This window comes from Diadema antillarum, unplaced genomic scaffold (genome assembly GCF_040938485.1).
Source record: "Diadema antillarum isolate AM-2024a unplaced genomic scaffold, OU_Dant_1.0 seq00000570_RagTag, whole genome shotgun sequence".
NCBI classification, from domain to species: Eukaryota; Metazoa; Echinodermata; class Echinoidea; order Diadematoida; family Diadematidae; genus Diadema; species Diadema antillarum.
The window spans coordinates 1,088,547-1,102,850 of record NW_027271508.1 but is presented as its reverse complement, the minus strand read 5'-3'; the positions used below and the strand labels follow the sequence as shown (position 1 = coordinate 1,102,850).

The window sequence follows — 14,304 nt, the reverse complement described above, 5'->3', positions numbered from 1 at the left end:
ACATATTTGTGACCGTGCACCTCAAAACAAACATAAAGTCGCACACAATGATTTTGCGTGAGGACTGAAAAAATGTGAACTGGGTCAACCTAGCCGAACTTGACTTTTTTTGACACCACATATTTGTCAAATTATATGTAACATTTAAGTATACATTGTGCAGTACATGTGTATCTACCCTTTGAACTATAAAAGTTAGATTAAAGGTTTAAAAAAATTGTGTGTGTGTGTGTGTGCGTGTTTGAGTGTTTTAATTTGGCTGTTAGACTGAGTTTGGCCATGAAGACTATCTTTGCAACCCCTGGTAGCGACATCTGCTGAAATATGTGCTACAATGTATTATGAAGCACTGAGCTGCAAGTGGTAACTCGCCTCTTATTCTGAGTATAGGGAAAATACATAAAGACAATCTACACATTTTTTGGAGGCCCAGGGCCACCACTAATATCGAGCCTTGTACACATACAGCTATAATATTCTGATTTTTTTCTTCAGAATCTTTGAATATAGAACAATGGAATATCATGTTACATGTAAAGTCTTAAGTGCAACCAAAGTGAATCTGGAAAGGAATTGAGTCATTGCCTTTCGGGTTGAAACAACACCCTGCAGAGTTTATGATTGGCAATCCCAGCTCCTGTCTGTGTGCAGAGGGTTACCTGAAGTAAAACGGAATGTTGCAGATGAGATCAAATGTAGACCCTTTGTGTTTGGGATTTGTGAATTAAGGGTAAGTGAGTATTGAGTCTTCTTTTGAAGATTGACTAGTGTATTGTCCCATTACCAAAGCCAATATTCCAAAACATTCTGGGAGAACATCAGTAAAAAAAAAAAAAATGTACAGTGGACTCCTGTTGAAACGAAGTCCTCGGGACTGGCAATTTTCTTTCGTTATAATCAATAATCGAAATTTTGTTATAAATGAACAAATAAATAAGAATACAAAGAGCCAATAATGTTGCGGACTGAATTTTTATTTCGTTACAACTGAAATTTTGTTAAAGCCATGTACATTATAGCGGGAGTGCACTGTGTAACAAAGAATTCTGTTATAGGAAATTCGCACAGAATTTATTTTGACACAACATGATATGAAGAGTTTTAATGCAGAAGCAGATAAATGGCATTTTTATATTTTTTAATGTAAGGTCATCATCAAATAGAGAAAAAATCATAACAAAATAAAGAAATAAAGTATCTTCAAAAATATGTGTATTAACATTATCAAAATGTATTTTTCTATCGTAAATTGATAAAAATGGATATATCAGTACAGTCTATCTGTTTCTGCTTTTAAATTCTTTAAATAATTATCATGTTACAAAAAGTCTTAGTAAATCTGGTACGGTGGTACACTGTACTTGATATTGAGTGAAATAAGCCATGATGCATTTTGTCTACTACATCCAAAACATCAGAGACTCAATATATCAGTACATAATCATGTTGAAATAGATGATATCTCGCAAAGTAATGAAGACAAGTCCGAATACACAAACTGCGTACAGTCACACAGTCCTTCCAGACTGTTCTATAATCATACCTCTGGCTCATCTGACTCATTGATCGGGAAGGAAAATCACACGCCATCTATCGGCCCACCGTCACCATTTCCTCGTGGTAAGCAAATTGTGTGCATTTTTGTTGGACAGGAGAGAGCACGGCCAGCATCAAATTTCGTCAAAATGGTAATTATTATTCCTTTTTTAATCAGATTTTATAATATCTGTTTCATACAGAATATCTCGAAGGGAAATATGTGTCTTGTATTCGGTTCTTGTTTTGATTTACAAGGGATTTCATCCATTCCTAAATGTACCTGATTGCTTGACGACGAAAACATGAACGCCGGTACATGGTCCCATTAACTGTAGTTTTTGCAGTGCCATGTTGACGCCCATGCCTATAGACCCTATCTATACCTAACGACTCTCCCCAATAACGTCAGTAACTGTCGAGTCGTACTCGTCGTAGTCGCCACCCTACGACCTTGAGTCAATGTGCCGATTAACCCCAATTAAATTTCCTCTTACCACAAAAACCAATTGCCTCAATATAAACATATTTCTTCCCGATACGTATAGCCACAACTCGAGTCACACGATAGTGTGCAAGTTAGTGTAAATTACCGGTACGAGTAAGACTAAGACTCACGAAGAGTCGTAGGTGGGCATGGTGGGGGTTACTAACTACCGCCATGTACCGGGTCGGCGACTCAACATTAAACACTAGTAATAACAGAGCGCAATTGTTGAGTGGCCATCTACACTCTAACAGTTGTTAGTTAAATTATATGGTAATATTCGACTCCTTACGACACTAAAACAATGTCGGATGTTTGCTTATACTTTTGGAAATGAAAAACAGTAAACCAAGATTCATCTCCGTACGGTGCTAAAATTAATGTGAGATATTTGATTTTGTGTTCGAAAACGAAAAAGGATAACATTCGGTTCCGGAAGATGCTGAAATAAATATCGAAGGTTTGCTTTGACGTTTGGAAATGAATGATGATAATAATATTCAACTCTGTACGATTATTAAATAAATGTCGGATGTTTGCTTATACTTTTTGAAATGGAAATGAATAACGGTAAGATTCAGTTCCGTTCGGTGCTAAAATTAATGTCAGATATTTGATTTTGTGTCGGAAATGAAATAGGATAACATTTGGCTCGGGAAGATGCTGAAATAAATGTTGAAGGTTTGCTTTGACGTTCGGAAATGAATGATAATCAACTCCGTACGATTATTAAATAAATGTCAGGTGTTTGCTTATACTTTTTGAAATGGAAATGAATAATGGTAAGATTGAGCTCTGTTCGGTGCTAAAATTTATGTCAGATATTTGATTTTGCGTTCGTAAATGAATAAGGATATTAAACATTCGGCTCCGGAAGATGCTGAAATAAATGTCGAATAATTGCTTTGACGTTCGGAAATGAATAATAATGATATTCAACTCCGTATGATGATTGAATACATGCCAGATGTTTGCTTTTACGTTAGAAAGTAAATCGCAATAACATTCAGCTCCGGAAGATGCTGAAATAAATGTTGAATGTTTGCTTTGACGTTTGGAAATGAATAATGATAATATTCAACTCTGTACGATGATTAAATAAATGCCAGATGTTTGCTTTTATGTTCGAAAGTAAATAGCAATAACATTCTGCTTCGGAAGCTGCCAAAATAAATGTTGAATGTTTGCTTTGACGTTTGGAAATGAATTTAGCAATAATATTCAAATCCGTCCGATGATAAAATAAATGCCGGATGTTTGCTTTCACGTTCAAAATTAAATAGTAATAACATTCGGCTCCGGAAGATGCCAAAATATATGTCAGATGATAGCTTTTACGTTTGGAAGTGAATAGCAGTAATATTCTGCTCCATGCAATGCTAAAATAAATGTCGCATATTTGCAATTACATTTTGAAATGAATAACAGTAACATTCAGAGGCGTTTGATGGTAAAATAAATGTCTGATGTCTGCTTGATGTTCAAAAATGAAAAACAGTAACATTCGGCTCCGTACGATGCTAAAATAATTGTGAGATGATTCATTTCACTTTCGGAAGTGGACAGCAGTAACATTCGGCCCCGTATGGTAATAAAACAACTGTCGGATGTTTGCTTTTAAATTTGGAAATGAATGACGGTAATATTCTGCTCCATACGATGCTAAAATAGATAACAGATTGTTGCTTTTACATTTGCAAATGATTGACGGTATCAATCGGCTCAGTGATGCTAAAATAAATAGGGATGTTTGCTTTCACGTTCGGAAGTAGTTATCCATCATTCAAATCAATCATGAATCAACCCATTCTGGGTGTAACATGAAAAAAAAAAATACATTATTCAATTCAAAACACAAACAAATCCAATTGTCTTCAACATAAGTAGCTCGATTATGAATCAATCCCACTTCACAAGAAAATATTGACAAACAAACGAAAACCATAATACAAATCTAGAATGAAATCATTCTTTAAAAAAAAACAAAAAAAAACCCCACTGTGAACACACACACACACACACACACACACACACAGGTAACTCATAGTAACTCAATTATGTTACAAAATCACAAATACACTCTATCAATAGCAAATTACCTTTATTAGAATAATTGCACATCACCTTAAAAAAAAAAAAAAAAACATCGTGCAGGCTTTCTACAGTAATAATAAAATAAGTTTATATGTGACAGTGCACCTCAAAACGAACATAAAGTCGCACACACTGATTTTGCGTGAGGACTGAAAATAAGTGAAATGGGTCAACCTAGCCGAACTTGACTTTTTCATATTTTCTGAAAGAGCGGGTCTTCTTTTACATTATAGGGCAAGTCCAAGATAAGGTCCCCTCAGAAGGCAAAATTTCATCTTTGCTCAATATTGACATGTTTGGTATCATTTTAAAGCTTATGAGTTGAAGTTTTGGTTTCCGTGAAGGAAAAAATGATATTATGTAAATTTATGCAAATTTCAAGGGCTTCATTTGCATAAATGTGAAACACAGCGTTACGTATGGGACATTTATAAAAATTCATATTAATTTGAAGGAAAGCAAATGATAATTGATTAATATGTGGACATAAGAAGTTCATCACATAGTTTAACTTGGTATGAAAATTTAGGGATTATGCAAATGATTATGCAAATTAGCTCGTGTCCTATCATGAGATGTCCCATACGTAACAAAATGAGGTCATTTTTTTAGGTTTTTTCTGAAATTGCTAAGGTTATTTTAATGCCCTTTTGGAAAGTTCTAATTTATTGTTTAGAGAAATTAAATACCAGAGAAAAAAGAAAAAAAAGTAAAAGAAATACTTTTTATTAGGCATTGAAATAATGTTACGTTTGGGACAAATGCGTTACGTATGGGACATCCTCATACATATTGCATGTGAATGCATGTAGCTAGCTGGGAAGGTCCCTCAGTACACAAATGGTCAATCATCCTGAAGAAAGCATCCCAACATTGTAGCTACTTTTTGAGTTATAGACACTTGAAACAATACATGAACTTGACCGAACAATTTTCAGAAAGGGGAGGGGAAAATGGCAAAATTATTACACAATGAAAAATCAGCATTAAAGGGATGGTATAGTTTTTTGTAGAAATTGGGATTCAGTTCTCAACATTTAAAGAGATGATTGGAAACCAATTATACGAATTACTTAAGAGCATAAAATCCTAAGACTAGAGGAATTCAAAGTTTATGTGATGGAGATCCAATTTGAAATGGTTGTGATAGTATATATATAGAAGAAAAAAAAGTAAAATGATTTTTTTTTTTATTGCAAGTGATACACAAATTGTCCTTATTCAGTTTTCAGTAGTAGCCACAACAAAATTCATGGGTATACATACTGAGTTGTGACTCGAATCAATGACCTGACTGCTAGACAGACATCATATATCTACTCGATCACTGGGGTTCCACGCAGCAGGTATTGCTTATTTATTAAACTTAATATTTCTTGTGTCAAGTTGTTTTTTATTGAAACTAAATGGCAAACTGCCCATCATCAATGCAAGTTAACACTTTAAACTATTCAATTTTTCAGTAGTAACTATCCTGATAAAAATAGGGCATACTTGTACATACTCAGGTTGGTCATAGAAAATATAGAATATGATTGAATGTGATTATGATGGTAAATATCTGGGGAATATTGTTCCCTTGTCAATCTGGATCAGTATTTGAGTAATTTCAACTGATTCCACCTCAATAATTATGCAAAAATTTGTTTAAATGGGCATTTTGCAAAATTATTTTGCAAAATACCCATAAACATGGTTCTCCACACACTAAACGAATGGGGAACAAAGGGCATGCATACCCAGGTTGGTCATAAAAATATAGAAATATGATTGAATATGATTATGATGGTGAATATTTGGGGAATATTGTTTCCTTGACAATCTGGATCAGTATTTGAGTAGTTTCAACTGATTTTACTTCAATAATTATGCTAAATACCCATAAACATGGTTTTCACACACTAAATGAATGGGGGACAAACTGTCCCATACGTAACTGTCCCATACGTAACACGTCATGTCTGTCTTTAATTAGAACCTGTAATTAGAGCTTTTTGCCTAATGACATGAAACTTACCTGTGATAATCTTGAGTGTTGTGACTTTCATCACAGTGAGTTACAAGTTGTAGAATGAAATACTTTCAGAGAGTTTTGAGGTTGAAAAAAATGTTCAAAAAAACAAAATTTTTCTGGTCCCATACGTAACGGCACATATTTTCTCTTCTAGAATATAATTGTCAAGGTCATTTTTCTCAATTTTTTACATGATTATACTTCTTCTAGATATCAATCACCATGAAGAAGTTCAATATGTTCAAAGGCCATTAACACTATTTTTCAGGTCATAAAAGTCTCTGAATGTCCCATACGTAACGTGCGCGTTATCTTGGACTTGCCCTATACTAAAATTTGGTATCATAAAGCGGGCAGGAAAGTGTGTTTTTTAGCAGTTTATTTCGAACATTTTTGGTAGAATAGTGTGATTAGGTGTGTCTTTAGAATCCCTTTTTCATTTCTGAAAAACCTTGTCCACACTCTTCACTTTCAACTCTAATAACTTTTGAAAGAATTGTGCTACTGCTTTGAAAGTTGGCATTAAGTATGGAAAGAATGTGTTAATGAGCCATGCTTAATTTCAGTTTAATCAGATAATCCCTTCATTGTTGTTACTGTGGTGGTTTACTTCCTGTTTTTTGTCCTATTCATCGCACAGCCAGCACGGTTTGGTAAAGATTAAGCGCTTGAATAGACACTGTACTTCAGAGCCTCTTTTCTCAGTTCACACTTTTCCTGAGTTTGTGCTTTCTTTCCAATATTTAGATAGGTTAGGAGGGTCCATTTGATTTGAGTTATACATCATTTTAAAGCTTAAAGTCTGCTCTTTCAGAATATGGTCTTAACTAAAAATTCATGTCTGGCGACTTTTTGTTTGTTTTGAGGTGCAGGGTCACATATTGATTTCTGGATTTTGTGGTAAGTCTTCAGTTTGGTCATAATTTTGGTTTAATATTCATTCATTATCTGAACACTTCATGTTCACAAAAAAATGCACTCAAAACAAAGTTTAACAATAGATGCAACACTTGGCAAATCCAGCACCGTGCACATCATGCAACGCAGAATAAATCACGTATAAATCTATATGCGTACATTTCGCCAGTTCTAGGGTGAGTCGCAGTATTCCCATAGTGGGTTGTAGGTTGAGACACCACCCCTCTTTATTCTGTAAGTTAATCCCATCCCTAAAATAAAAATGGTACAAGCCTCATCTACATATCCTAAAATGTAATATTCCAAAAAAATTGTAAGCATATGTCTGGTTTTGGATAAAACAACTCGACAATAGGGTCCCCCACGTATCGTCGCCCTTACTGATTTCACTGACAATGCAAGGTACGCACGCACAAGTCGAACTTTCCGTAGTTCCATGCAGGTATTTTCCTGCAGTATGTTTGAAAATACCTAACACTCGCTGAAGAAAATATCCTAACCTTTTACTGCTGGACAAAATAGATCCTGTAGCAGTGGGGATATTTCAAATTGGACGGAACACATCAGGCAAGGCCAAGTGAGTGGCGACTTAGGGAAGGTGGCGACTCACCAGTTATTGATGTTACAGTTCAAGGTGGCTTGTTTGCTGGTTCATTCCTAGTTTCGTCAGCTGAGATAGACGTAAAAGGTGGTTCTAGGTCTAGTCCAAAAGGTTCATCCCCTGATTAAAACACTTGCCGAAACTTGCAGAATTCTGAATACATTATATACCAACGGAACTGGAACAGAAACATAATCAGCCTCCAGCGTGTCCAGATCTAACCGCACCAGCGACCCCAACTCATACTGAGTCGCAGCGCTCCGCGCCGGGGTTACCTCCAGATCCAGCCAGCCCACATCTGTCTTCTCACACCCGAGATATACCACCACTACCGTTCGCGCTCAGCTTTAGTGTTGTGAAAATTGTTTGTAATAATACTACCAACGTAAATCTCGTAATGCCTTAACGGCCTTTCTCTTGGTGACTGCGTGCCATTACATGGATTTTGTATGAATTACGTGACAAGTATGACTATCATTATATAAAATTAACTATGTTTGGTAACTGTGCATGCGCGTTCATACCTACTCGTGAAATAGGCTCCATGGCTGTACCACTCACTGCCTGCGCCTGTCTGTTATGTGTAAATGTAACCTGCCCAGGCCAGGCCCGTAGCCAGGATTTTTCAAGGGGGGGTGCGGTCACTAAAAAAACGGACCTTCGGTACCAATACCAATGATGACACACACACACACACACGCACACACACACTATATATATATATATTCTTTGGACGACCGAACTACAAAAGTTGTATAAGAATTTGCGCGCGAAGTGCGCCGCAAATTGTGAATTTTGACTGTTTTAATGACGTTTTAAAGTCTCGAGGAAATTTGTATTTTTGTGTGTTGCATGCAATCGCGTTACGGTATTTCATCTAGGAAATAGTAAAAACTCATTTTGCCAGGAAGTTGCAAAGTTTAATTGTGTTCGAGACTCTGCACGCATAGCGCGCCGCAAAATTGAGAATAGTGATTTTCCTGGTGTTGTTTTAACTTTTATTTTTTCTATTGTATACCCGCGTTAGCAGGCCTGAAGCCAGGATTTTTAAAGGAAGGGGGGATTGCGTTAATTAACAAAACGGTCCTTTGATACTGTCCCGGGAGGGGTAGCGACAATTAAAAGGTGGACACCATGCTCATACATGGACTCAAAATGGCCCCTAAACGAGTAATGATCATATGATTTTTTCGGGCCATAAAAAAAAGTATTCCTTAAATGTTTCCTGCACCCTAAAGAAGTACTTCATCATGATTGAACAATATACCATTTTCCCAAATTTCGGCCTTTTTGATACCCTTTGATTATATACGCTCGTACATCACACTTTCCATCTAATCCGTGAGAAAAAACGACCCCTATTACGCGTTTTCTTTAGCGAGTATGGTCACGGTGTCCACCTTTCAGTTGGAGTTTTCCATCCCATTGGATGCTGTTTGGAAGATGAAACATTCACTTTACTATACAGTATATCAGCCGTTGGTATGCGAGTTTGTCAAAAACGAAAATAAATAAGAAAATTTTTAAAACAAAATGAATTGTAAATGTGAACCATTTATATTTTGCCTCCTTGTGGTAGGATATTTCCAGCATTTCCGAACTTTCAAATAATCATTTTAGATTTATTAATATTAAAGGTAGTAGATCCGATTCGCAAACATCTCCAATATCAGTCAAATGTCATATTAACCATCATGCTAAGAAGGTTTTCTTTGTGAAATTTGGAGGTCAGTGAAATTCAAAAATTAAACATCCGTTAGCCATTGGAAGAAGTTGAGTGCAAATTCAGACCTCAGGCTTAGTGCTCAGATGTTTTCCTATTTGATTTGATCTGTCTTACTGTGCACACTAAGATACATACTGGAATGGTTATTTCTTATTTATTAGATTATAGTAGCATATTTGGTTTCTAGCAGTCTCTAGGCATTTTCGAATTTTGGCTGCAAAGAGATCCACTACCTTTAAAGGCAGCCGATCGCCATCCCTAATGGTACGTAAACTCCGAACGACCGAAGTTTGTGCATGCAATTGCGAAATGCCAGACTCGGCGCTATCCATGAACGTGTGGGACAATGCTACCACTGAGACAAGTGTGTGTGTGTGCGTGTGTGTGTACGCATCATACACAAACATTGTCACCGCGAGCTGCGGTGATTGGAGGAGAGAGGCCAGAAGACGCTGCGGCGTGTGTGTGTGTGTGTGTGTGTGTACGTGTGTGTGTACGCATCATACACAAATATTGTCACCGCGAGCTGCGGTGATTGGAGGAGAGAGGCCAGAAGACGCGTGGCTCTTTTGGCCTCTCTTCATGCGCATGCGCACTGAGACTGTGCGTCCATTCGGAAACTCTCGTGGCTCGCTGGGACAGCCATTTTGGGTTAGGAGATAAGCACAGGGAGCTCTCTTGTAGCCTACCGTATTTTCGCTGACCCATTGAGCCAGCGCTATTCTCATTCGGGGGTCACTACATTTGATACAGAATGGGGGAGGCAGCGTGTTGCGTTCGTCCCCGTGCCGCACAAACCACTCGCCACGACTGAGTGTCTTTAAGTTAGAAGAGAGATAAGTAAATAATGATAAAATAAACAAACAAAAAAGAATGAGTTTCTTTTGTAATACTATCTGACAAACTTTTCACTTTACCATTTTACTTCATAGCTCAGCACTTTCCATTCTCTCTCATACCCTCTTACGGGTCGGGTGAATTCTTTTGTTGGAACCGTAAGCAAATGCCAGCTGAAGGCGAGTAGGCAAGTGTGTTTAAAAGCATTAGATTATGCACGGAGATGTACAGTTACTTGATAGATGATCTTTTCTCGAATGTTGGTACTAGCAAAAGGGCTAGAAAAAGCAGCTATTATAATTCGTTAGGCATGCATAATGGCCCAATGAGTGTTACAAGAGAACTGGAGTAAGACAGGCCTTGCATTTTGTTTTGTCTCTCCTGATCGTTCGTAAGAAATGCTAATTCATGACCACCTTTTCACAATTTGATTGGAGCATGCATTCATAATGGAAAATAGTTGACATAATAATCTATCCCCAGGCATTATCACGCCAACATGTACTTATATATACATGTACTATATCTTTGTGAGACGTAGATATAAAATGTCTCAGGTTTTCGATTATAGTAATTTCGAGGAAATTTCTTTAATTTTTATCATATATGTAAACTTGAGGCTATTAGATTTTCATCCACTTACCTCTGTTCCTGTGAAAAAATTCAAGTGTCAACCTCAATGTCACCCACGAATCGCACGTACTCGGGCGGCCAGTGGAAAAAAAAAACACCGGTCACACGCGCCAAGGGCCATGGCATGCAGTGCCAATATAATAATAGCTCGCACAAATTGATACATAACATTTGTGTTTGTGTGCATGGGGACGATCCGATGGTTCATACAACAAAAGGGTGTCGTGCAATTATTTTTAACATTGTTAAACGTAGTCTTCCACATTTACGTAGCATATAATGTGTCTTTATATTTATTTGGATTGTTATCTTGAGATATTGCTAAAAACCGTTATTATGAAAAAGTGGACCTTTCAGAATTTGGGGGGGGGGGTGCGTACGCACCCGACGCACCCCCCCTGGCTACGGGCCTGCAGGCCCATATCCCATGATGGCCCCAGCAGACGGCGTTTACACGTGATTGATACAGCGGCGGGGCTGATTTTGGCAGCATAGCATTTTTCATCCTTCTTTCTTTCCTTATTTTCCTTTGTTCTTTCTTTTCTTTCTCCCTTTTATTCTTCGAAAGACTTCCTAAATCAAAATGACATAATGTCCCTCCCCTCGACTAATGTGTCTCATTGAAGTGTCTTGAAAGTGCACAGGTCCTTCTCAGATGCACAGCATCTGGTCAGGCTACACATCCTGTAGGCCTGCATGTAATTCCAAGCGACACTGCCATGCCTTGCGCACAGGCAATGACAAATTGTCTTGGCTGAATCATGTCACAACAGCGTTACAGCTGTGTATTTTCTTGTTTTCTTCATTGGTGCCACAAGTGTCAACTCTAGCCCTCTTTAATCCTACTGAAGCCCTCTATATCAACTTTTCTAGCCTTTCTTTTTACTGAATGAATTTGATCTTGGCACAAAGACAAGAGCCATCGCTGCACTAGCCATGTTCTACAATGTCAGTGACATCATACAGTACACATCAAAGACGCTTAACTAATAAGACAAGAAAGTGCGCGCTAATCCTGTACTAAACAAATGGACAGCGTGTGGTCCTCATGCGTATTACACACATCACCTGAGACCACTCAGTTAACTTCAAAGACAGCGCGTCTCAGGTGATTTGTGTCTTTGCCTGAGACACGATGTCTATGAAGATGTTGTTTACCAGGTGTCTTTGATTGTGAGATCATGTTGTTGCCAAATTTTTACCTCCACAAAATAATCCTTATTACTTTCAAATCTCTTCTTCAAAATAATCCCCTTAATCGAAAAGAAGCTACGACTATAATTTTTAAATCTTTTTAAGATAATAAAGATAACACTACCTTTGGAAATGAATGATGTTCCTGGGTGTACTGAGTTTGTACTTAGCTCTCTTTTGTATCGTCAAGTAGGGTAGCCATTTTGTGTCCATTTTTATCACGTGCCTTCCTATCTTGTTATCTCTACTATCTTTGGTACACATACTGTACATTGCCACTACTAGTCTTTTCACTGTTGTTTCGGCAACCACTACCGGTATTAAATATCATCAGATTGTATTCAATTTCTTTTTTATGACCCTACAATGACATATGGTGGCCTGTAAAATTGTAAGAAAAAATCATAAGTCATAAAAGTCACTAAAGTAAAGTCATATCATAAAACGAAAATAATGCAATAAATGGGGATAATTTTGTGAAAAATAGCAGATATACTGTAATTGCTTTAAATAACACATGATGTAAGAAAGAAAACAAAAACTGAAATTATGTAATTTAACATTAAACTGATCATAAATCAAGTGGTATTGTATTAAAAAGATACAGTAGCATGTGCATATTGTAATAGTCAAATTAAAAATTTGTCACCATTGATGTCTGGTTTAGGTCTCACTGCAACCGGTCCAGATTCTCAAGCAGAATGCAGAGGAGGAGAAGGCAGAGCTTGCCCGCATGTCCTCTTTCATAGGGGCAATTGCAATTGGAGACCTGATCAAGAGTACCTTGGGCCCCAAAGGAATGGTATGCACTGTGTTTTCTTTTAAATGTGCCTGCTCATTAAAACAAACAAACAAACAAAACTTCAGAGGATTTTTTTTTTTTGTCATGTTTAGGCTGATTACAGTTTGCATTTCATTCCAATGTGTTTTCAATATCCTGTTCCTTGAACACCTCATGCAGATAAGAAATATCATTTGTATGGGATTGATTTGTGTCTTTTGAGTTTGTTACCCAATAGGAAAATGGGCACGTTTACATGTAGGTTTTGTGAGTAATATCTATACGTACCTGTATGTATCGTCATTTTTTTTTAATGTATATTATCGTACAGATATAGCATATTTTATAAATCAAGACAAAAAAAACAAAAACAAAAACATGTGTTGATGACAGAAATAAAATTTTATCAAACCATCAGAGAAAATATGCTGAGATTATGCTGAAATTTAGTTCTCAGTTGTCATGTGGGAAGCCTATCAAAAGAGTATGATTTGCGATTTTTAGCTACTTCTTTTTTTACGAAGCACTTGGCCTCTGTAATGAATCTCAATATATCCACGTCTTTCATGTCAAAATTTTTTTTTTTAAGTCTATCTATGTCTTTATAGTTTTGCATGAATATTTGAGAGAATTAAGCACACCATTGAAAAGTGTTTAGAGACAGTGTAATGGTTAACTGAGATCTGCTCCTGTTTTTTGTAGGACAAAATTTTGCAGAGCAACAGTCCTACGGCACCGCTGACTGTCACAAATGATGGTGCAACTATCCTGAAGTCTATTGGTGTCGACAATCCAGCTGCCAAGATTCTTGTTGGTAAGATAATTGGAGGGCTCGAACTTTCATGCTCAGGATGTCAGCAAACTGTTTGCTTTCCTTGAAATTTGTAGCGTACTGTCAGATTTTGTCTTCTAGACAACCTATTTATGAAGTTATGAATGTTTTCTTTTTGAAATGGTGCCAGAACTATTTTAGGTTTCTATCGCAAACACTACAAATGTGTAGAGTTGTATTCATCTGTAATGTCCCAAGCATGAGTGGTATAGGGAAATACACCTCAAACAACTTGTAATCTAAGTCATCCAAAAGGAAAATTTCCCCTATTACAGTCAAAGGATTGTATAAAGCAGTGAGATACTGTTCTTCTCCTTACATATGTAGTTGAAGTGAGCTTTATTGTTGCAAGAGATCGGTCTCCTTTCACTGGCGCATCCAGTTTTTCACATTTTTTTTTTTTTCACCAGCACGTCCAGTATTTCACATTGTTTTATGTTACAGTGACACTAGGCATCAGAATTTTATGTCAAAGTAGAACTTTCTTCTGCTGAAAGGACAAGTTCACCTTTATACCTGTATTTTGCATGTGGAGTGAGTAAATGTAGCATTGTCAGTAGGACACATCAGTGAAAGTTTGAGGAAAATTGGACTATCTGTTCAAAAGTTATGAATTTTTTTCAGTTTCAGTGCAGCCGCTGCTGGATGAGA

The 14,304-nt window shown here is 37.0% G+C and overlaps 1 protein-coding gene across 1 annotated transcript in view; it reads left to right on the top strand.

Annotated features, from left to right (window-relative positions):
- The first annotated feature begins 1,629 nt into the window (after positions 1-1,629).
- The window catches only part of LOC139735341 (T-complex protein 1 subunit beta-like), a 31,171-nt gene continuing 18,496 nt past the window's right edge, over positions 1,630-14,304 (top strand). The window contains exons 1-3 of the mRNA XM_071646088.1: positions 1,630-1,688; positions 12,708-12,842; positions 13,524-13,635. Coding sequence (XP_071502189.1) covers positions 1,686-1,688; positions 12,708-12,842; positions 13,524-13,635 — 250 coding nt within the window. The 5' untranslated portion in view covers positions 1,630-1,685. The remainder of the gene's footprint in view (positions 1,689-12,707; positions 12,843-13,523; positions 13,636-14,304) is intronic.